We start from the raw sequence: 23502 nt of genomic DNA on the forward strand, positions 1-23502 counted from the left end.
AGAGGGAAAACTCTGATTTAAAACCTCCACTGCCTTGTGGCCATATCCAGTCATGGAAAAGGCTCCAGGAGTAAACCTCAAGAAAATCCGGAGTCGGAGCCCCTAAGGCAGTTTGTCGTTGTCTACAACCTCGCTCTGGCAGCTCCTGCGATGGCGCTGGTGCCAAACTGTAACGGCCCTGCTGTTCCTTTGGATCGATCAGCGACGTGGAGAGGGGGGACGTGCTGCATGGGCAACAGCCTGTCCTCCATATGACATCGATCGCCCAGGCTTGCATCCGACTAGGATGCATCACCCATGGTCAGTCATGACCGAGAGGGGCCAACTACTACTATATTTAGCTAGCAGTAACCAACATAAACTTGTGCTATTAAAATATTTTTGCTTTGATTATAGTGCATGAAAAATAACATTGTTATTGCTATCTGAAACTCTCTGGCCCCTAACCCCTTTTTTTTCCCCCACTGACATGATTGTTTTTATAACACGATTTTGCATAATATAAGGTTTCTTTGGAAGCAACTCTGTCATAATAACAAATACCTTCATAGCAAAGAATGGAACGGGAAAGTTATTGTACAGCTAAGGCAGACAAAATTGCTGGAGAAACTCAGCGGGCACCGCAGCATCTATGGAGCGAAGGAAAAAGGCAACGTTTCGGGCCGAAACCCTTCTTCAGTACAGCTATATAGGATGTGGCCTCCTCCTTCACCTATGTTCTATGTTTCTAATCTATACCTACACTTACTCCTTGACTAGTTCGACTATAAAGGCATGTTACAAACATTGTCGTTCAGCCTGAATGTTGTAGGTGTAAGTAGGACTAGCATATAATTGAGTTTGCAAGTTGTCAGAGTCAATGTCCATTCATTCAGATGTTTAACTGGATGCTCAGAGCAATATTCTTCGTTACCGAAATATACGGCAGCGAAACAGGCCCCACTGAATCCATGTGGACCATTAGCCACTGCTTCGCACGATTGCAATATGCATCCCATTGTATTCTCTCCACATTGCCATTAATTCACCTTTTGACTCTACCATTTATTTGCACGATGAGCCATTCATTGACCCTAACAGCCTGATTCTCTCGACTCGTTCTCACCTCACGCACAGCTAACAGTGGCCTATTTCCTTTATCATCCCTTACTTTTTTTGCATATCTTTCATTCATTTGTTCTGTATCTCTCTACATCGCCGTCTACATCTCCTGTTCTCCTTTCCCCTGACTCTCAGTCTGAAGTAGGGTTTTGACTCTTCATTGAAACCTTTCTCCAGAGATGCTGCCTGTCCCGCTGAGTTACTCCAGCTTTTTGTGTCTACCATTCATTTCCATTGGCCAATAAACCTACCAACCTGCACATTTTGTTGGGATACTCAGGGGAAACCCATGTAGTCACAGGGAGAATATGCAAATTCAAGAGCACCAGAAGTCAGAATTGAACTTGGGTCAATGGAGCAAAGAGGCAGTGTAACCCTTTACTATAAACAACACCAAAAGAGAAATAAATGAAGGGCAAATCATCTTATTCTCTCTCTGACTGATTCATTGCAAGATGGTTGCTCCATTAGTTGACATATCTACAATTACATTTCAAAATGTATGATTAGTGTTAAGGCTGTCACGACACATGATAAGGAAGAAAAATAAATGTGTCTGCCTTTCAGCCAAAGTAAATCACAGATAAAGCAGCTACTTAACAGCTTGCTTATCAGCATTATGAACAAAGCAACAACAAAAAAAATCATTCCACTATCCTGTCAAATGTAGTCACTGTGTGATTCTCTCCAAGAAACATTGCCTAGAAAATTAGCTGTCATAACTAATCCTCACACTCCCTCAATTATCAACTCACTTTGTTATGGGTTTATGCACAAGTCTGCCAATTCTCTATTTAATTGTTTCGGCTTGAGAACGTGAAGATTCATGGAGCTGATTCCGCAGACGCCAATATGAATATAATCACAGATGCGTTGTGATATTTAATTGTTCAATTATTTTTGGTCTGTACAACAAGGACACTTTTGCAGCGAGTACATCATCAAAGCACGGTGTCACCCGATCATTCATTTAAATACTCGGAAGTCAGGAAGAGCATTTATATTAAACCTACCCGGCATTCACATTAATACTCAAATGGCATTTCTAAAACATCCATCTTGTAACAAGCATCAAGTCTGATGAACTACAGAGCAATAAATGTTGTCAATGCCTATTGAAAGTAGATAAGCTAAGTTGACTCTCTATTCCACTCAAGTACTTAACACTTAAGAATCAATCACCCCTCCTCATCGCTCAAAAGTAAGCACATGCATTGGTTCAGTGAATGAAATGGGTGACAGCCACTCTGCAGAGAATCATGACAGGGGCTCACCAGTAACGTGCTACTGTGAATGACCTGTGTGCAGTTTTAATTCATTGTTATTGAGGTGTAGAAACTCATGACGCAGTGGGACACCATCTATTCATCGTGTCTATGGTGGACAAAACAAGATCTATTGAAGCGAATCCCATCTCCCCCGCTCTCACTTTGCAGTCTTGCCGGTTACAAATGTTCAAGGGTCTTTCCTTGCTGTTTAGAAGTGATGAGGGGTCCTGCCTCCATCACCCTTTCAAGCAGCAAATCCGAGACCACCATTACTCTTCAGGTGGAAACATCTTTCCTTACCTCTACTGATTTTTATCAATAAACAACAATTAGAGACGTCACCATTCCTTCTCTCCAGAGATGCTGCCTGACTCACTGAGTTAAGGACCTGTCCCACTTGGGTGTTATTTGCATGTAATTTGCACGATATCATTCACGCGTCATGACGCACGCTCACGTGATGCGTGCATGGTGCGCGGTGATGTAGGCAGTGATGCGCGAGGTGCCACAGGATTTTGGGATGTACAAAATCTTCGCACGCCATAGAAACATAGAAAATAGGTGCAGGAGTAGGCCATTCGGCCCTTCGAGCCAGCACTGCCATTCAATATGATCATGGCTGATCATCCAACTCAGTATCCTGTACCTGCCTTCTCTCCATATGCCCTGATCCCTTTAGCCACAAGGGCCACATCTAACTCCCTCTCAAATATAGCCAATGAACTGGCCTCAACTGCCTTCTGCGGCAGAGAATTCTAGAGATTCACCACTCTCTGTGTGAAAAAAGTTTTCCTCATCTCGGTCCTAAAAGATTTCCCCCTTATCCTTAAACTGTGGCCCCTTGTTCTGGACTTCCCCAACATCGGGAACAATCTCCCTGCATCTAGCCTGTCCAACCCCTTAAGAATCTGCGTGAAGCGCAAATGACGCCCAAGTGGGACAGGCCCAATACTCCAGCATTTTGTGTCTATCTTTAGTGCAAACCAGCGTCTGCAGTTCCTTCCTACACATTCCTCCACTGCAAACTCTCCTCAAGGTATGCCTACTTTGAAGTAATTATCCTCCTTTCTCCGGCGAGAGTTCTGCACCACCCTCTCTCGCTGCTCCTCCGCTGTGATTCCTTCTGCTCACCAGCTACTTTTTTACATATCTTTCATTTGTTAGTTCTATATCTCTCTATATTGCTGCCGATATCTCTCGTTTCCCCTTCCCCTGACTCTCAGTCTGAAGAAGGGTCTCGACCCGAAACGTCACCCATTCCTTCTCTCCAGAGATGCTGCCTGTCCCGCTGAGTTACTCCAGCAATTTGTGTCCATCTTCGGTGTAAACCAGCATCTGCAGTTCCTTCCTACAGGCTTGTGAACCCGAACATTAACCCTACCTCAGCAGCGGACCATTGCACTCCCTTGGCTCCTCTGTGTCCTTTGATTTTTTACATTATTGGGGTTTAGTTAGAATAACTCATAATTATTGCAAAATTCATATCGTTGTTGTGTTTAATGTGTCTGTACACCTGTAGCAGGTAAGCTGTACAGACACATGCAGCTCCATGGAATCATCCTTCAGATTAATGTCCTGCAAGGAAAAAGTAAGCCTCGCTAATCTCGCCAGCTAGTTAGAATAGTTTAGTTTGGGCATCATCATTGCAAATTTGCTCTTCACTCTGTCCAACTCTCACATATTTCCTGCCCTATTTCAGCTCATGTATACAAGGCAAACCAGCTGACAATGTATGATGCCGAGATAAATGCACATGCCATCAACATACTGACCAGTCATGGAGTTCGGGGGAAGGAGAGAGGGAGCTAGCGAGGGCTATGGGTGGAGTAACTCAGCGGGACAGGCAGCAACTCTGGAGAGATGGAATGGGTGACGTTGTGGGTCGAGACCCTTCTTCAGACCGAGTCAGGAGATACAGAGATAAAGAAGTCTAAGGTGTGAGAATCAGACATCAAAGGGGGTGAAGATCAAGGAAAGGATTGTTGTTAGCTAGGAAAAGGTAACACCATAGCAAACAGAGATAAAACTGAGATAATGTGTGTGCGTGTGTGTGTATAATAGAGAGAGTGAGAGTGAGAGAGACAGAGACAGAGACAGAGAGAGAGACAGAGACAGAGACAGAGACAGAGACAGAGACAGAGACAGAGAGAGAGAGAGACAGAGAGACAGAGAGACAGAGAGACAGAGAGACAGAGAGACAGAGAGACAGAGACAGAGACAGAGAGAGACAGAGACAGAGAGAGAGAGAGAGACAGAGAGAGAGACAGAGAGACAGAGACAGAGAGAGAGAGAGACAGAGACAGAGAGAGACACAGAGACAGAGAGACACAGAGACACAGAGACACAGAGACACAGAGACACAGAGAGAGACAGAGAGAGACAGAGAGAGACAGAGAGAGACAGAGAGAGACAGAGAGAGAGACCGAGAGAGAGACCGAGAGAGAGACCGAGAGAGAGACCGAGAGAGACAAAGAAGTGAAAGATCACTTCTCTCTCCACAGATCTCCTGAGTATGTAAAACATTTTCTGGTTTACTCTGATGTACAGGTTCAGATATTTGAAGCGGTAATAATACAACACTTACAGTTATGACATCTGTGTCAACTGGTGACATTTCAACCACGTTGACCAAGTATGGCTCATCCCTCCAAACAGGGCGATTGTCATTAATGTCAAGCAGAGTTATGTTCACCTGAAACAATGCAGAAAATGCCTTAAATTATCAAATTATTAGCTACTAGGAGACAATTTATTTACCATATAAATCCTTCAGAATGAATAATGCTACTCTCATTTGAACTGTTAGTTAGGTGGAATTTATCAACCAGGAACCCCTTTCAAAACAATAAAATTTGCTGTTGATTTAAGTAGCCTCAAATCAAGTGAAATGATGGAACAGTAAATGAGGAAAGGGACAGGCAATTTGTGGGTTGGAATAGAGAGAAAAAGCCTTTATTTTCTGGGCCATGGTCAAAAAGGTTAGGTGTAGACCTTAACTTCCTGGCTTTCAATCACCTCCATATATCCCTCCCTCTGGCAACTAAAAATAGGCTAATCAGTTTGCAATCTAGGTCTCATATGTGGCCCCAAAGTGGGTTGTGGACTGGACAATCACCTTTGACCACTGCATCCCACAACTCAGCTGTTTAAGTTCCTTTAGACACCGACTCCGGCTCAGTGCCCTGACCTACTCTCCACGCACTTGGGATCATCCAAAACTCTGCTGCCTGGTCATGTCATAGAGTCATACAGCGTAGTAGCAGGCTCTTCGGCCCAACACATCCATGCCGCCCAAGATGCCCCTCCAAAGCTCGTCCTATTTGTCTGCATGTGGCCCATACCCTTTTCTGTCCATGTACATGTCCAAGTGTCTTTTAAATGCTGTTATAGCATCTGCCTCAACTACCTCCCCTGGCAGCTCATTCCATATACCCACTGACCTCCGGGTGACAAAGTTGCTCCTTATGTTTATACTAAATAAAGTTCCTCTTACCTTAAACTTATCTACTCTTGTTTTTGATTCCCCTACCCTAGTTGAAAGACACAGTGCATTCACCCCATCTATTGCCCTCATGGTTTTATATTATTTCATATACTAATCATATCTCTGCATTGGTGACATTCATTCCTCAACCAACACTTTCTTTGATGTGAAACACAAAGTTCTGAAGGAATTCAATGGGTCAGGCAGCATCGCTGGAGGGAATAGAGAGGTGATGTATTCCCTCTACAGATGCTGCTTGACACACTGAGTTGCTCCAACACTAGAGGAACATAATGGTGCAGCAGCAGTTGCTTCGTCTCCATGCCAGAGACCCGGGTGTGATCCAACTATGGGTGCTGTCGCCCACAAAGAACAGTACTGCACAGGAAAAAACCCTTTGGGCCACAATGGCCATGCTCAACATGGCAGGGCACACATACCAGAAATCGGGTGCACTCTTTGTCCAAAGCCTTGCATTCTCTCCTGGAATGTTCAGCAGTTTGTCTTTCCTTACCCAAGGAACGCAAGTCCTTAACAATTGCTGTGATCATTGTCCCGACAATGGTCAAAAACCTGCTTTAGTCTTTGCAAGAAGAAATATGAATGGGCCAGGTGCTATATATGCTGAAAATCCCTCCAGCAGAGCAGCCAAGACAGGAGCAGGAAACGGCTGCAGGGGTTCCATGTCGAATGACAGGATGGATGGATTGAGTCCAAGCTCGCAACTCGTCACGTGCCAAAGTCTGGTGATATTCAGTCCCGGGCTTCCAACAGCGGTGGAGAGAGAATGGGAAAGTTATCTTGCTCATCAGCTGAAGCAAAACAGTCTGCAAGCTGTGAACAAAAGACTGAAGGCGGACAGGCTGAGTTGGGAAATACTGCAATTGCTTTTGGTCGATGGCACAGGACTGCTGACAATTCTTTTATCAGCATGGGCAAAGATAAAAGCTGGGAGAGGCATTGTGGTGTCAGGCACGGGACAGAGAATGATCAGGCAGAATAATTGACTGTGTTAGACGGATGGATAATGTGACTTTAAACTAATGTACCTGCACACTGTGGACGACTTGATTGTAATCATGTAAAGGTCTTTTCTTTGACTGGACAGCTCGCGACAAAACAGCTTTTCATTGCACCTCGACACACGTGACAATAACAATAAACGACACTTTTGCGGTGAGGATCGATGGAATAAATTGGGTTTAGAGATACAGCGCGGAAACAGGCCCTTCGCCCCACCTGGTCCGCATCGAACAGCGATCCCTGCACATTAACACTATCCTATACCCACTGGGGACAATTTTTTTTTAACCTTAACCAAGCCAATTAACCGACAAAACTGTACGTCTTTGGAGATGTGGGAGGAAACCGAAGATCTCGGAGAAAACCCACGCAGGTCATGGGGAGAACGTACAAACTCCGTACAGGCAGCACCCGTAGTCAGGATCGAACCTGGGTCTCCGGCGCTACGTTCGTTGCAAGGCAGCAACTCTGCCGCTGCGCCACCATGCCGTTTGGTTGAAGAGTCAAGCGTATTTAATTGTCATAAGTACCGGGACCAAAACAATGACATTCTTAGTTACTGCAGCTTTACAAGTACACAAATTCGAGCAAAGCGCCACATTAGAGGAATTTTTCCTGGAGATTCGTGTTGGGCTTGACTGGACCCTGGACTTGTCGATGCTTTGCCAATTTAAAATAAACTCCCATTGACACCAGACACTTGCCCAATAGTAGCAGTAAGGTACCAGTTATGTTTAGTTTAGAAATATAGCATGGAAACAACCCACAGGGAGAGGTAATTTCTAATCATCTCCAAGTGAAATGGACGGGCACTTATTCTGTAACAATACCCGATGCTTATCATAGTTTCCTATGTCTTAAAAGTTGAGAAGTCTAGGAGAAGAATTAGGCCATTTGGCCCATCGAGTCTACTCCGCCATTCAATCATGGCTGATCTATCTTTCCCCCTCAACTGCATCTTCCTGCCTTCTCCCCATAACCCCGGACACCCTTGAGAGCCATTGGTTCCAACTAGTCAATGCCAACTCTCACACCATTCTCATTAGCCTCATTATATAGGCAGGCATTAAAGTGAAATCATCCACTTTGGGAAAACCCTCTACATGTTTCACAAAGATCACCTTTTGTTCTGATTTCCAATGAGTCGTCATCCAACCCACTGAACATTGGCCCCTTCATCCCATAACTCAACCTGCGGAACCTTCTCTGCACCACAAGGATATCCTTCCTAAAACATTCCTAAAGCAGGGCTCCAGGTGCAGTCTCACCAGTGCCCTGCAGAATTACACTGAGATATAGGGCTATACTTAGGGAGGCATCAATAACACCAACCAGCAACTGCAATAACTGATGGATTGTTAAAAGGATGCTTTAATAAAGCTGCCTAGACTCCTTATGCAAACAAAATGCCCTTGGAAAGTTTCCTTGGCAAGAACTCAAGTAAGAGATGCATCACATTCCATGCACTGTACCTTAGAATTAGGAATGCAGCAGGAAAAAGAAGAATGGCTTTCTGAGTTAGTTCCAAGGACATTTTGGTTTGTAGGCTAATTGGCTTCAGTAAAGATTGTATGTTGACCCTAGTGTGTATGATAGTGCAAGTGTGCGAGGTGATCGCTGGTCAGCGTGGACTCAGTGGGCCAAAGGGACTGATTCTCCGCTACGTCTCCAAACTAAACTGAAGACATCTAATCTGACCATGACGGTAAATGTCAAAGTGACCATGACACTATTTTGAAGAACAACAGGGGGGTTTTTCCAACATTATGACTGATATTTATCCTTCTACAATACTTCAATACAAAAAATGTCTGATTATTTTTGTTGTCCGTGATCATTATCGCTGTTTTTTGTGGGAGCTTTCTATGCACATTCAGGATGCCAAGAATATTGGGGCGACACTACTGAGTGTACAGCTGTTAGAGACATCCTGTTTAGTTTAGAGATACAGCACAGAAACAGGCCCTTCGGTCAACCGAGTCCACAGCAACCTGCGATCACAGTACATTAACACTATCCTACACACCCTAGGGACAATTTATATTTATACCAAGACAATTAACCTACAAGCCAGTACCTACAAGCTATGTCCTATGTGCCATGGGTGCCGCCCAATGTGCTATGTCCTATGTGCCATGGGTGTGCTATAGTTTAACACTGGCACCTCCGGAGGTACAAGCATTTGAGTGGAAACATGTCGGTGTGACAAAGCCCGCCCACAGCGAAGACTCGGTCAATGCCCAATCCTGACTGCTGGCCTTTCAAGTTGCTGTCAGCTAAATGAGGTTTGTCCGCCAAGAGCTGACAGTAGAACAAACGCGGCCATTAGCTCTGCGAAGAGATCTGTATCAGGGGAGACACCCATCACAAGACTAGTGTTCTGCCGGCTGGTTGGTATGGCAACATCACTCACCGTGGCTATTCCCGTCTTCTGGTTGTTTGCCACTCCGCCATCTACTGCTCGGACTATCAAGATGTACTCAAATTTGGTCTCTCTGTCCAGCAGTGAAGTTGTGGTTATTTCCCCTGCAAGAAAATGGACAGGATTGTTATAATCGCACAATGGCAGTAATAAAGTCAAAGCATTAATTACAAATAATAAGCATGTGTCTTGTCCAAGGGATAATGGAAACAGGGCAAGAGATACAGATGAGTCAAAATCTAATTGATTACAAGATCAGGCTCAAGGGACTGAACAGCAGTTGTCTGACCCTTTGTTTTACATCAAGAGTATCTTGATATGCATGGTTTTGTGTTTTGTTTAGTTTAGAGATACAGTGTGGAAACAGGTCCTACAGCCCACCGAGTTTGCGCTGACCAGTGATCCCCGCACACTAATACTATCCTGCACACAGTAGGGACAATTTACAATTATACTGTCAATTAGCCGACAAGCCTCTACGTCTTTGGAAGGTGGGAGGAAAGGGGAGATTCCGGAGAAAACCCACGCAGGTCACGGGGAGAATGTACAAACTCCGTACAGACAAGCACCCGTAGTCAGGATCGAACCCGGGTCTTTACCACTGCGCAACCATGCCGCACCGATCTTTCCTTTAAAGACCATGACGTTTAAACAACATCATATATATATGTAGACTGCCCAACTACTCTTCTTGCCTTCAGTAAATTCACACAAACACTCGAACTTAAGCCCACTGGATATTAACTGTATGTGTCAAGCTTGGGTCAATTGCAAATTCTGCAAAAAACATTTTGGGTCGAGTCAAGCCAGGCCAGGCTTGCTGACTTATCCCAGGAGGAGTTGTTCAGTATCACTGCAAACATTCTTTGTTCTCGATCAATTATTAGATGCTTCATCCTCAAACAGATCAATTGCATGCTTTATTTGTTTATCTCAACAACTGAGACTTTTCAGGTTTGCAATAGGGACCATTTCAAACCACTGGGCTCAGGTGGTGTTTCATTTTACACCCGAGTAGATCTCTCCACCCCGTTGCAAAAATCACAGCACAACGTGACTGCTTTAGACTTCCCCAACACAGCTAGAAAACCCTCCCATTTAATTGCTCGTGGAGATGGATTAGTAATTAAATTGCATTATGATTGATTTGGAAAAGTCATTGGAATCGAGCATGGAATCCAGGCTTTTCTTTCATAGTCAAAGAGCACGGGAGCCAGCCTTTCATCCCAACTTGGCCATGCCAACCAAGATGCCCCATCTATGCGACTCACCTGCCTACATTTGGCAAGGTGGGCTACAGTGCCAGTTTCCCTGTTGTATGACTCTATTCTATCCATCTCTTCAAACTTTCCCTATCCATGTACCTGTCCAATAGCGTTTAAATATTGTTATAGTTTCTGCCACAACTACCTCCTCTGGCAGCTCATTCCATAGACTCAACTCCCTTTATATGAAAATACTTGCCTTGTGAATCACTGTAGTGTTTGATATTATTATTTTCTTTGCCTCCGCCTGCCTTCTGGACCGTAGGTGAAGAATAAAGGGAAGAGATAAGACTTTGCCTTCCATCACAATGAGGAGGTGTTGGAGACTCAGTGTGATGGATGTTTATGTAAACTGTGTTAAGTGTGGGTCTTGCAGTCCTCGCACAGATCATTCACTCATTAGAATCAAACAGTTGCTTTCTTTATTGAACAAGGTAATTGCATTATCATTGCTAGGTTTGTAAAGGGCATGTCCCACTTGGGCGTAATTTACGCGTAATTTACGCGACATCATTTACGTGTCGTGCCGCGCATGGTGCGTGGTGATGTAGGCAGTGACACGCGGTCGCGCGCGGCACCCCAGGATTTTGGGATGTACAAAATCTTCGCGCGCCATCTGCATGATGCACAAATTACACCCAAGTGGGACAGGCCCTTTAGTGGTAGAATCTGTAAAATTATTACGAGCCATTCAACATTCAATGAAAGCGGTTTTGTGAACTCAGAAAAGAGAGAAATCCTTCCATTTACATTAAGGCTCTGACTTGTCCTTCAGCTGATCCCTTGACTGGTTCTTAGGTGAAATCATTAATCCTGCTTGTGAATGACTGCTCAATTAAATTGTGACAGATTGGTCAATTCCACCTAGGAGGCAAACAGTCTACCTGAGCGAGTGTTGATGCGAAACTGTGAGGATCCCTCCAAAGAGTAGATTATTGACTCCTGCCCGTACTCCCGAGACTGGTCCAAATCAGATGCGGTGGCAAACAATACGGTCGCTCCTGTGACAGAGAAACAGACTGCGGTCACAAAAGGATAAAGGAACAAAATACTGGAAATTGGCAAGAAAAAGCACAAAGTGTTGGAGTAACTCAGTGGGTCAGGCAGTATCTCTACAGAACATGCTGCCTGACACACTTAGTTACTCCAGCACTGTGTCTTATTTTGTAAACCAGCATCTGAAGTTCCTTGTGTCAATACGAAATAGACAATAATTGGGGAAGTCATACCTGACTCTCTTGATTACTGGACTGTTACTGTTGCATCAATCACTTCCCTTCCCATCTATCCCCATCCGTTCGATGACCATGGGGAGGCAAATGGAAGAAAAAAACATAGAGTATGGAAACAATGTTTAAGAAGGAACTGCAGATGCTGGATAATCGAAGGTAGACAAAAGTGCTGGAGAAACTCAGCGGGTGCGGCAGCATCTATGGAACGAAGGAAATAGGCAACGTTTCGGGCCGAAACAGGATTGTCATGGATCATCTTCAGTGAATCCCACACTGTTACACCTGTACAATATATTCAGGCACATCATGTAACGAGCATCACATTACCTCACCAAACCAAACCAAAGACACGTTGCCCATGTCCTCCCAGGTCAACAATAAATGGCTCCTAGGTCAACAATATTCTCCGCGTAATGGCTAGGTGCTCCCAGCTAATCGAGCAAGAGCAGAACTGATAAAGAATGGGCTGCAGATGCTGGTTTACAAAACAAACACACACTATGTTGGAGTAATAGCTGGTCAGGCAGAATCACTGGAGAACATGGATAGGTGGCGTTCCACGGACTGAAGCTGAACTGCTGATAGTTCACTGGTCTCACCTGCGATGATGTTTTCAGAGACTGCCATGACATAGGAGGGTTGGCTAAAAGTTGGAGAATTGTCATTTTCATCCTAAGAGCAGAGACAAGAATATATTAGTTCATAAGGTCACAAGTAATTGGAGCAAAATTAGGCCATTCGGCCCATCAAGTCTACTCCTCCATTTAATCATGGCTGATCTGTCTCTCCCTCCAAACCCCATTCTCCTGCCTTCTCCCCACAACCCCTGACACCTGTACTAATCAAGAAACTATCGATCTCTGCTTTAAAAATATCCATTGACTTGGCCTCCACAGCCTTCTGTGGCAATAGATTCCACAGATTCACCACCCTCTGACTAAAGAAACTCCTCCTCATCTCCTTCCAAAAGGAACGTCCTTTGATTCTGAGGCTATGGCCTCTGGTCCTGGACTCTCCCACGAGTGGAAACATCCTCTCCACATCCATGTTATCCTGGCGTTTCACTATTCGGTAGGTTCCGATGAGGTCCTCCTTTCAGTAACAGCTTTCAACTTCACCCAAAGTCGCTTCTGCAGACCTGCAAGAGGGTCTCCTGCAGTGCCTTCCGTCATTGAGCCTTACACACACTTAGACACACTGACTCAGGCAATGCTACAAATGGGGGTTGTTGCAATGCCTTTGAGAGTTAACCAGCAAACATCACCTAACAAGGCTTCTGGAAGCTGTCAATTAATGTGTTTAAAAGGTTGGAGTGTAGATAATTAGAGGGACAAGCACATCAGCAGTAAATCTCACATTATTTAGTGGCTGCTGGGTTTGTTAACTACCTTATTTGACGTGAACACATCAATTAATTTATTTCCCTGATTTGCACAATTCAATCACAACTGGGTGGCACATTAGTGCAGCTGTTGCCTCGAAGCACCAGAGATTGTCTGCCTTACAGTACCAGAGATCGGGGTTCAATCCTGACCTCGGGTGCTGTCTGCATAGAGTTTGCACGTTCTCCCAGTGAATGCGTGAATTTCCTCCGGGTGCTCCAGTTTCCTCCCACACCCCAAGGACGTACAGGTTGTGGATTAATTGGCCTCTGGAAATTGCCCTTGGTGCAGGGTGTGGGATGGGAGAGAGGGATAGCAGAGACAGTGTGGTAGGTGGTCAGCGCAGACTCAGTGGGCTGAAGGGCCTGTTTTTGTGCTGTATCTCTAAACTAAACTCCGGGATCTCCAGTTTCCCTCCCACACTCCAAGGACGTACAGGTTTGTAGGTTAATTGGCTTGGTATAATTGTAAATTGTTCCTAGTATGTGTAGGATGGTTAGTGTGTGGGGATCGCTGGGCGGCGCGGACTCAGTGGTTTGAAGGGCCTGTTTTTTTGCGCTGTATCTCTAAACTAAACTAAATCAAAGAATTTTCCTCGTTTTGGATCATGAATGAGAATTATCAAGTGTGTCACCCATATCACTAATTCATAGATAGACATAAAATGTTGGGGTAATTCAGCTGGACAGGCAGCATCTCTGGAGAGAAGGAATGGGTGACGTTTCAGATCGAGACCCTTCTTCAGACTGAATTCCTTTCAGACACCAATTCCTTCTCTCCAGCGATGTTGCCTGCCCCCCTGAGTTACTCCAGCACTTTTTGTCTATCCTCGATTTAAACCAACATCTGCAGTTCCTTCCGATCACTAATTCATGTTAGTTTCTCCCAAGGTCTGTGCTGCTCACTGTTGGACTCACTCCAAGTCTTGTTCACTTCTCATCCCAAAGCTCATTAACACTGGCCCCCATTTCTGCCAACATCTTGAATTCAAACATTATCATCCTTACCTTCAGGTTGTGCAAGATCCAGAGACATTTTTGTACACAACAGTCTGTGCCACTTTATATCATGAGTCACTGGAGTTTAGAAGGATGAGGGGGTTATCTTATAGAAACATATACAATTATAACAGGACTGGACAAGCTAGATGCAGGAAAAATGTTCACAATGTTGGGCGAGTCCAGAACCAGGGGCTACAGTCTTAGAATAAAGGGGAGGCCATTTAAGACTGAGGTGAGAAGAAACTTTTTCACTCAGAGAGTTGTGAATTTGTGGAATTCCCTGCCACAGGGGGCAGTGGAGGCCAAATCACTGGATGGATTTAAGTGAGAGTTAGATAGAGCTCTGGGGGCTAGTGGAATGAAGGGATATGGGGAGAAGGCAGGCACGGGTTATTGATTGGGGACGATCAGCCATGATCACAATGAATGGCGGTGCTGGCTCGAAGGGCCGAATGGTCTCATCCTGCACCTATTTTCTTTGTTTCTATGAGTTATTTCATATTTTGCAATATAACATTTGTCGCATTTGGCATTTATTTTACTCTCAGCATTTTCTGACTTTCAATAAACTTTCTAAGTTGCACTGCTCTGAGATGGTGTTATCCCATCCATCTGTACCCAGGGGGCAGGTGCATCAGCAGAGCTAAAGCTATTTACACACTTTCTCAGCTGACACGATTTTCATCACTTGGTCTGAAAGCTGCTGACAAGCACAGCCAGGCATCCCCATCACAATTTGCTATTTCATCAGCTGATGTCGGTTGGAAGTGATGGCTCTGGAATTCATCAATGACAAATAACGGAGCATTAAACTTGTAAAGGCTGTATTTGCAAGATACCCTGCAGAGGATGAAAGGTGCCCACTGTGGAAGATTTTGTCTCCGTAATAAATAGGTAGTCCTTTTCTCATAAGCAAGTCTATTACTTTGTTAAGCATAACCGGAGAGGATATTCTATCCAGTTCTCCCTAGCACCATAAACAATACAGTATTTTAAATTTTACATGTGTTTAATTTCAGCAGGGCTAATACGTGTGGGCATAATTAGAATGGGACAAGCATTAAGTTCCAATTTAAAAGTTGGGTTATTGCAGCATATAAATTAGGACAATATTCCAAGTGCAGCCTAACCAAGAATGTATAAAGCTGCACTATGAGTATTTCACCTGTATTTCCAATCTCAGGGAGCTGTGGACTTAGACCCCTCTGTGCATCATTCTCTCCACATACAAAACAAGGAGACAACTCCTTGTGGTTGTGGAATCAAGGGATATGGGGAGAAGGCAGGCACGGGTTATTGATTGGGGACGATCAGCCATGATCACAATGAATGGCGGTGCTGGCTCGAAGGGCCGAATGGCCTCTTGCTGCACCTATTTTCCATGTTTCTATGTAACTCCAGCAATCAAGTAGTTACAAATTCCAACTAACATTTGCAGCTCTCTATTACCTGGTTTATGAGTCAAATTAATCATCCATACCTTTCTATATTGTAAATGCAATTGCATTTCCAGTAGAGTGGTGATGCTTTCAGTCTGTATATTATATATTCAACAGCATTTGGTAAATTTTATTTAAAACTGGTGGCAGTCGATGCCGTTTAATGTAAATATTTAAAAAGGTTAAACAAAAGTCAGTGCAGGGCTGCATCTCTCTGAAACAGATCACTGGAGATGTTAGTCTCATGTGATTACACATAGTCTGCCCACTGAGGCAGCCTTGTCAACACTTGTTGAAATGCAAAAGCATGTAAAGGAACAATAATATATGGTGATCGTTCAGCAGCACTGGGCCTGTACCCGCCGGAGTTTACAAGGACGAGGGGAAGGGCCTCATTGAAACTTGCCGTATAGTGAAAGGCCTGGATAGAGTGGATGAGGAGCGGATGTTTCCACTATTAGGGGAGTCTTGGTCCAGAGGCCATAGCCTCAGAATTAAAGGACGTTCGTTTAGGAAGGAGATGAGGAGGAATTTCTTTAGTCAGAGGGGGTGAACTGTGGAATTCTTTGCCACAGAAGGCTGTGGAGGCCAAGTCAGTGGATATTTATAAGGCAGAGATAGTTTCTTGATTAGTACGGGTGTTGGGGTTATGGGGAGAAGGCAGGTGAATGGGGTTTGGAGGGAGAGATAGATCAGCTATGAATGAATGGCGGAGAAGACTTGAAGGGCCGAATGGTCTAATTCTGCTCCTATCACTTATGACATAAATCCCGTTCTCATTTTGGAGGAGGGCTATCATTTGGTTCAGCTCAGCACATCTGGGAGGGTGGCCATATGGAAAACGTGAGTAATCCTGACACCAACTAAACCAGGCATGCAGGTCAATGAATTAATCGGCTGCTCAACATGCCCCTAGCATGGGTGAGTGAAAGGATGAGGGGAGTTAAGAATGATATTGGAATAACGTAGAATTAGTGAGAATAGGTGCATGATAGTTGACACACACACGATAGACTTTTAGACTTCAGTGATGCAGCGTGGAAACAGGCCCTTTGGCCCATCGAGTCTGCGCCGACTATCGATCACACCGTACACTAATACTACATTGGGGACAATTTACACTTTTTACAGAAGTCAATCAACCTACAAACCCATAAGTCCAGAACTAGGGGTCACAGTTTAAGGATAAGAGGGAAGTCTTTTAGGACCGAGTTGAGAAAATCATTTTTTACACAGAGAGTGGTGAATCTGTGGAATTCTCTGCCACAGAAGGTAGTTGAGGCCACAGTTCATTGGCTATATTTAAGAGGGAGTTAGATGTGGCCCTTGTGGCTGAAGGGATCAGGGGGTATGGAGAGAAGGCAGGGATGGGATACTGAGTTGGATGATCAGCCATGATCATATCGAATGGCGGTGCAGACTCGAAGGGCCGAATGGCCTACTCCTGCACCTATTTTCTATGTTTCTATGTCTTCGGAGTGTGGGTGGAAACTGGAGCACCCGGAGAAAACCCACGCAGTGGCAGAGTGAAGGTACAAACTCCGTACCTACAGCTCCCGTAGTCAGGATCGAACCCGGGTCTCTGGCGCTGTAAGGCAGCAACTACCTCTGTGCCACCGTGCTGCCCTGCATTGGGACTATCGTGACCAGGACCAGTCTACATTTAAGAACAAAAATCTCTCCACCCACGGACTCAATGGGCCGAAGGACGTTTTTTCCATGTTGTATGAATCTACGAGATAGCAGAGCCACTTAGAAAAGAGGTAATTACCCCGTATAAATGAACGTTCCAGTCACTGCATGCAGTGTCAAATGGACAGCTGACATTTCCTTTTGCCAGCTGCCAGTGCCTGGGTTAATCTCAAGCAATCATCTCAGGCATATTTTCTTTTGAAAACATACTTTCAAATTAAGAACCAATAAAGCGGCAAGTTGCCGTAAACAGGTAATTATGCAAAGTCGTTGAGATTACCCAGCTGTGCCATCTCACAGTGAAGCCCTGCTCCAGCACCAGCTACAGGACAATTGCCTCCAAAACAAACCGCTTCAAAAACAGTGTCATTCCCACTGCAATTAACATTTTAAACTCTGTACGGTGAGGAATAAGAATAAGCATGGCCCTTATGTATTATGAAATGCGTCTGTTTGTATGTATATCTATGCTATATGTTTAATGTTTGATGAAATGTTGGAACCTGTACCGAGCTACACTGATAACAAATTCCACCAGCCTGGCTGTGTGGTCATTAAAATACAATACAATACAATACTAAACCATGAAGGAGCGTAGCTGGAGAGCGTGGAGGGGCTTGAGACAGAGGTCCAGCCCGCAATGGTGGCAACAGAAGAATTGATTGAAGATTAGTCTTTGATCTGAAATGTTAACTTTGTTTTTCTTATTTAATATAAAATGGCACAAAATAAATATAAAAAATGTTGGAAATAGCTAGTAGATCAGAGAGGACTTGTGGTTTTTTTCCCCCTTTTTTAAAATTGGTCTTTTTAAGTATTTATTGCTCTCAGGAAGTGTCCACATGGTATTTTATGTATTTTCTGTCTGCATTATTTTGAATGTGTGGGTTTGTTGGTTGGGGGCTTCTGGGCATCTGAATTTCCCTGAGGGGATCAATAAAGTATTTATTATTTTATTTATTTATTATTATTATTATTATTATTATTATTATTTTAAAATTATTATTATTTTTTTTAATTATTATTTTTTTAATTATTTTTTTTTATTATTATTAAGAGAAGATAATCATATAGATAAACACAAAGAGCTGGAGTAACTCAGCGGGTCAGGCAGTGTCTCTGGAGAAAAGGAACAGGTGACATTTCGGGTCGAGACCCTTCTTCAGACTGGATGTTTCGGGTTGCGACCCTTCTTCAGATAATCATGTATTGTCTTCCCGTTGACTGGATAGCATGCAACAAAAGCTTTTCACTGTACCTCGGTACACGTGACAATAAGCGTTTAAGTAGGAACAGCAGATGCTGGAAAATCGAAGGTAGACAAAAGTGCTGGAGAAACTCAGCGGGTGCAGCAGCATCTATGGAGTGAAGGAAATAGGCAATGTTTCGGGCCCGAAACGTTGCCTATTTCCTTCGCTCCATAGATGCTGCTGCACCCGCTGAGTTTCTCCAGCACTTTTGTCTACATGTGACAATAAACTAAACTGTAGACATGGTATTCAGATCTGCATCAGAATCCCAACTGACTGTTCTGTTGAATGTTTCCCCAGGTGTTTTTTTGGGTTTTGTTTCAGATTTCCAGCATCAGCAGATTAAAAAAAAAAAAAATCAATAATTGATAAACCAAGCACAAGATTTTAAAGTTAGAATTTCACTTTGGTGATAGGCCAAGTCGCAACAAAAGTCCATGGACTTTCTAAGTTTAGTCGTCAGATACCAGATCATGACTGCATGACACCTTCAATGCTACTTCAATGGCAATGTGAACTCATTATGAACAATGCTACCAGGTGTATACGTTACAAATGCCCCATGCTCTATTCAAACAATTGTGCACCATCCCCTCATTAAATGATAATTGGAAAACCTACAAAGATTCATTCCTGCTTTGTTTACAAACAGTCTTTTGTGCACTGTGGACAAGACATAGCCCTGGGACTCATATCGCTGTGTCGGAGTCGAGACTGCAGATATCCACAGGAATAAATGAGCTCATTCCGAACTTGCCCGAGGCCATTAACCACTGTGATCTTTGAATGAGGCTCTCTTCACAGTGTGGGGAAATCTAGACTTGCCTCAGAGCCAGAGGTTTGGGAGTTCAAGACCACTGACAGGTGTTTGGACTGAGTCTAACATTCGCAAAACTGTTAGAGTTGTCAAGTTCTGATAACTGAGAATTTGTAATACTTTTATTGTAAAGCTGATCCTCCAACACCAGAGCCAACAAGATCCTGAGCTCCGTGGGAACGTGTCAAATTTCACATATCACAAGGTGAGCAGGGTGAATGCCTCATCTTCACACCAACTCCCCCTCCTCAACAAACAATTCTTGGAATAAAAAAAACATTCAACTTGCACTCTATGATGTGAACTTGCCGTTTGTTGAACGGGGCCCCAACAACTTGAGGGAGTGCGGCAGGGTGGCACAGCAATAGAGTTGCTGCCTCACAGCGCCATAGTTTGTGGTTCAACCCTGACCACAGGTGCTGTCTGAATGGAGTTTGTACGTTCTCCCCGTGACCTGCATGGATTTTCTCCGGGTAATCTGGTTTTCTCCCACACTCCATAGACGCACTGGTTTAGTTTGATAAAATTGTAAATTGCCCCGAGTGTGTGTGTGGGATAGTGTTAGTGTTCGGGGATCAGTGGTCAGTGCAGACTCATTGGGTTGACGGGCCTATTTCTAGACTGTATCGTTAAACTAAATTAATAAACTAACTTGTCACCCTTCACAAAGTATTAATTTGAGATACTTTAAAGGCTGCAACAGTGAGACTGTAAATGGTCACTGTGTTTCAATCGGTGATACTATGCTAATCTCAAATTACATAAATCAATATAGATCACTATTTTGAAGAAGCGCAGGCCCAATATTCACCCCTCAAATAACTTAGTCAGATTATCTCAATGCTTCTGGGATCTTGGTGTCCAAATGACATTCGATACTAATTACAGTTCATGTCCTTCATCATTAGCTAAAATTAGTTTTTAAATATTCTGAAGTACCATTCATCTTAACACCTCATTGTGTTTGTCAGAGACTGAATAATGAAGGAGTAGAAATTCCTTTCAACTAAATGTTGGACAGATCGCTGTCAATGACAACACCTCTCCTCTTGGCAACTTGTTGGACCAACCACCAGACTGTCAACAACCTTGAGATTGTAATCAACCCTACAGTGATGTATGGACTACATATCCAACTCCCGTCCTGCCTCAGCCCGCCTTTAACCATGATATTCCAACACTCCTGATATCCTCCCTTGTTTTATTCTCCTAAACGTCAAATCATTCAAAATCCAGCTGCATGAGCTCCACCACACACCAGGTGCTGTTCACCCATACTTGCTGACCCACCAAGCATTACCTCAATTCTTAAAACCATTTTCCCTCCTTTCCTTGGTCTCAGCCCTCCTCATCTCTTGCCTCCTATAATTCCATGACACAGTCCGCCACTACTTCTGGTCCATTGGCCATCCTCAGATTGAATTGCTCCACCACCACCACAAACCCTACCTTCAGCTGCCAGTATCCAAGACTCCGGGCTCAAGGAAAGAGCGTTCACGTCGCGGCCCAGCTTTCGCCAATCTTTCCAACACCACGCACAAGAAGCACAAGACAGGCACCATTGTGTGCAGATGCTGAGAAGTGTGTTCTGCTCTGGCTGAACAACTTCTAATCTTGTGTGTGGACTCGATAAGAAGATCCAAATCTCCCAACTTCTCCTTCCCCTTATAAAACGCTCTTTGAAAAACACATCACTTTGACCACTCTTTTGGATTCTTTATCTATAGTTTTTGATTGCGAACTGTCCTGATACATAGTTTGGATGCTTCCCTATGTCGATGCTTTATGACATTCTTAAAAATGCAGATTCTGGAAATCTGTGACAAAAAACAGAAAATGGTGGAAACATTCAGCAGGTCAGGCAGCATCTGTGGAAAGGGAAACTCTTTCAGGTACGAGACCTTTCTCTGCACCTGCAGTTTTCCTGAACTTTGGCGCATGTGACAATAATAAACCAAACCAATGCCAATGAATGTTCAAGAAGGAACTGCAGATGCAGTGTGGGGGGGGGGGCGGGAAGAAGAAAGGAAGAAGAGGAGCCAGAGGGCTGAGGGAGAGTGGGGAAGGGGAGGAGACTGCTAGGGCTATTGGAGGAGCAGCACCTCATATTCCGCTTGGGCAGTCTGCACCCCAGCGGCTTGAACATTGACTTCTCCAATTTCCGGCAGCCCTTGAACTCTGTTGATCTTTCCACAGATGTTGCCTGAACTGTTGAACACTTCCAGTATTTTCTGTTTATATTTGATAACACTTTACTGGATTTGTGCAATGTGCTACATGGATGGAAATCTCGTTTTTCTCCCATCTGATATTGGCACTAAGATCCCACGGTAGATTATTTAGTGATAGCAAGGCCACCACAGATCCCTCCCACTTCCCACAACCAAAGATATAAACTGCGAGAGGCATAACGGAAGTCGGGGTCTTATTCCTAAAATGGCGGAAGTGACATTCCGTTGCGTACTACACGTCAGTCCATTGGATTTTGTAGGAGTGGTCTAACTTGCTCCTCTAGTATCTTTGCCCAGAACTAACCTGCATTGCCACAAGTGCTAGAAGCAGTAACAATATGGGCTGATGCATACTTACAAAGACTTCGACAATCACAGGTACTGTACTATGGAGAGGCGGGGTCCCAGCATCTTTGGCCATGACAGTCAGGTAGATGAACCCTCCTGGTACCTGTTCAAAGTCAATGGGCCTGGTGACGATCACAACTGGAAGACAGAAATGCAACGAGGAAGATTATTGCTGGTCTCCACTTGAGAAAGATGGTCAGGCCTGAATTCTAACATTGAGTAAAACCCACAGTGTTGGAGGTACTCAGCAGGTCAGGCAGCATATGTGAACAGAATGAGACAGGCAACATTTTGGGTCAGGACCCTTCTTCAGGCTGGAGATTACAACAGTAGCTTTATTTTTTCAAGTTTTCGATTTATCCTCATCAGCAACAGATAATTTAAACTTGTTTGACTCCGTAAAAAATTAATTGCCTGCTTCACTATTAAATACATCTCCAGAGACAGAACCATTGATTTTTGAACATTTTTAATTAAAATTATAGGGGAGTACTGTCATAAGGGCACATTAAACACTTGCCCACTACAGGCACAGATAATCGTTACTTGGTTGTAATTAACAGCATCAATTCAAGAGGACAATCAAATGTCATCTGTAGCTGATCCATACACAGAGCATTCCACACAGTTAACTGGAACATGTTGTTTGATGTGAAACAGGAACCTTGAAATGCTGGAAATGTGTTCCTCATATGCAGAGGATAGATGTTCCTCTCTTTGCCCCGATCTCACGGCACTGCATTAGTTACAGTCAAAGCGGGTGAATGCAACTCCTGGGTGATTGCTAACATTCAATCCTATGAGCCTGATGTTTGCAAATGAGGGAATTACAAGCTTAAGACTTCCTTTAAAAAAAAAACAGCCACCACTGCCAAAGCATTTACATTTGTAAGAAAACAAGAAGAAGGATTTGAACCTGTTCCATCATAAGATCACAGTTGATCAACTTCGTTTTCACATCAAATCCTCAAATCCCTTGAAGCCCTACTTTCAAACATCGATCAGTCTCAGCTTTGAGTATACTTGAAAATCAAGTATATTGGATAAGATACTCTTGAGCATCACAGTGCTCTGAATGAAAAGATTCTTCTCATCCAAGTCCCTACATGTCCAACTCCTAAACCTACTACGACCTGGTTCCAGACTCAGTCCCTGAGCAGCTTCCCTATCAATCTCTCTCCTAATCTTATTGGAATCAAGATCACCTCTCAATGAGTACAGACCCAGCCAACAATTCTAGAATTCATCCAGTGAATCTATGCTGCACTGACTCCATTGTGTATGCCCTTCTTCAGGTGTGAAGAACAAATTGTACGCAGATGTTGTCTTGTTAAAGTCCAATACGATCGAACAATATTTCTCTTGTAGATCAACCTGAATGCAAAAAAGGCCACCACATCATTTACATTCCTAACTGTTTGCAGAGGTGGCTGTTTTCTTTAAAGAAAGTATTAAGCTTGTAATTCCTTCATTTGCAAACATCAGGCTCATAGGATTGGATGTTAGCAGACACCCAGTAATGCCCCTGTCCCACTTAGGAAACCTGA

The 23502-nt window shown here is 43.9% G+C and overlaps 1 protein-coding gene across 2 annotated transcripts in view; it reads right to left on the reverse strand.

Moving 5' to 3' along the window:
* Positions 1 to 23502, reverse strand: part of cdh23 (cadherin-related 23) — a 533293-nt gene that overhangs the window by 207362 nt on the left and 302429 nt on the right. For both annotated transcript variants that reach the window (XM_055661759.1, XM_055661758.1), the window contains exons 17-21: positions 21966 to 22093; positions 12395 to 12467; positions 11448 to 11564; positions 9290 to 9402; positions 4954 to 5061 (exon numbers count right to left, since the gene is read on the reverse strand). In XM_055661759.1, the coding sequence (XP_055517734.1) occupies positions 4954 to 5061; positions 9290 to 9402; positions 11448 to 11564; positions 12395 to 12467; positions 21966 to 22093 (539 nt within the window). The remainder of the gene's footprint in view (positions 1 to 4953; positions 5062 to 9289; positions 9403 to 11447; positions 11565 to 12394; positions 12468 to 21965; positions 22094 to 23502) is intronic.

This window comes from Leucoraja erinacea, chromosome 34, assembly GCF_028641065.1.
Source record: "Leucoraja erinacea ecotype New England chromosome 34, Leri_hhj_1, whole genome shotgun sequence".
NCBI lineage: Eukaryota > Metazoa > Chordata > Chondrichthyes > Rajiformes > Rajidae > Leucoraja > Leucoraja erinaceus.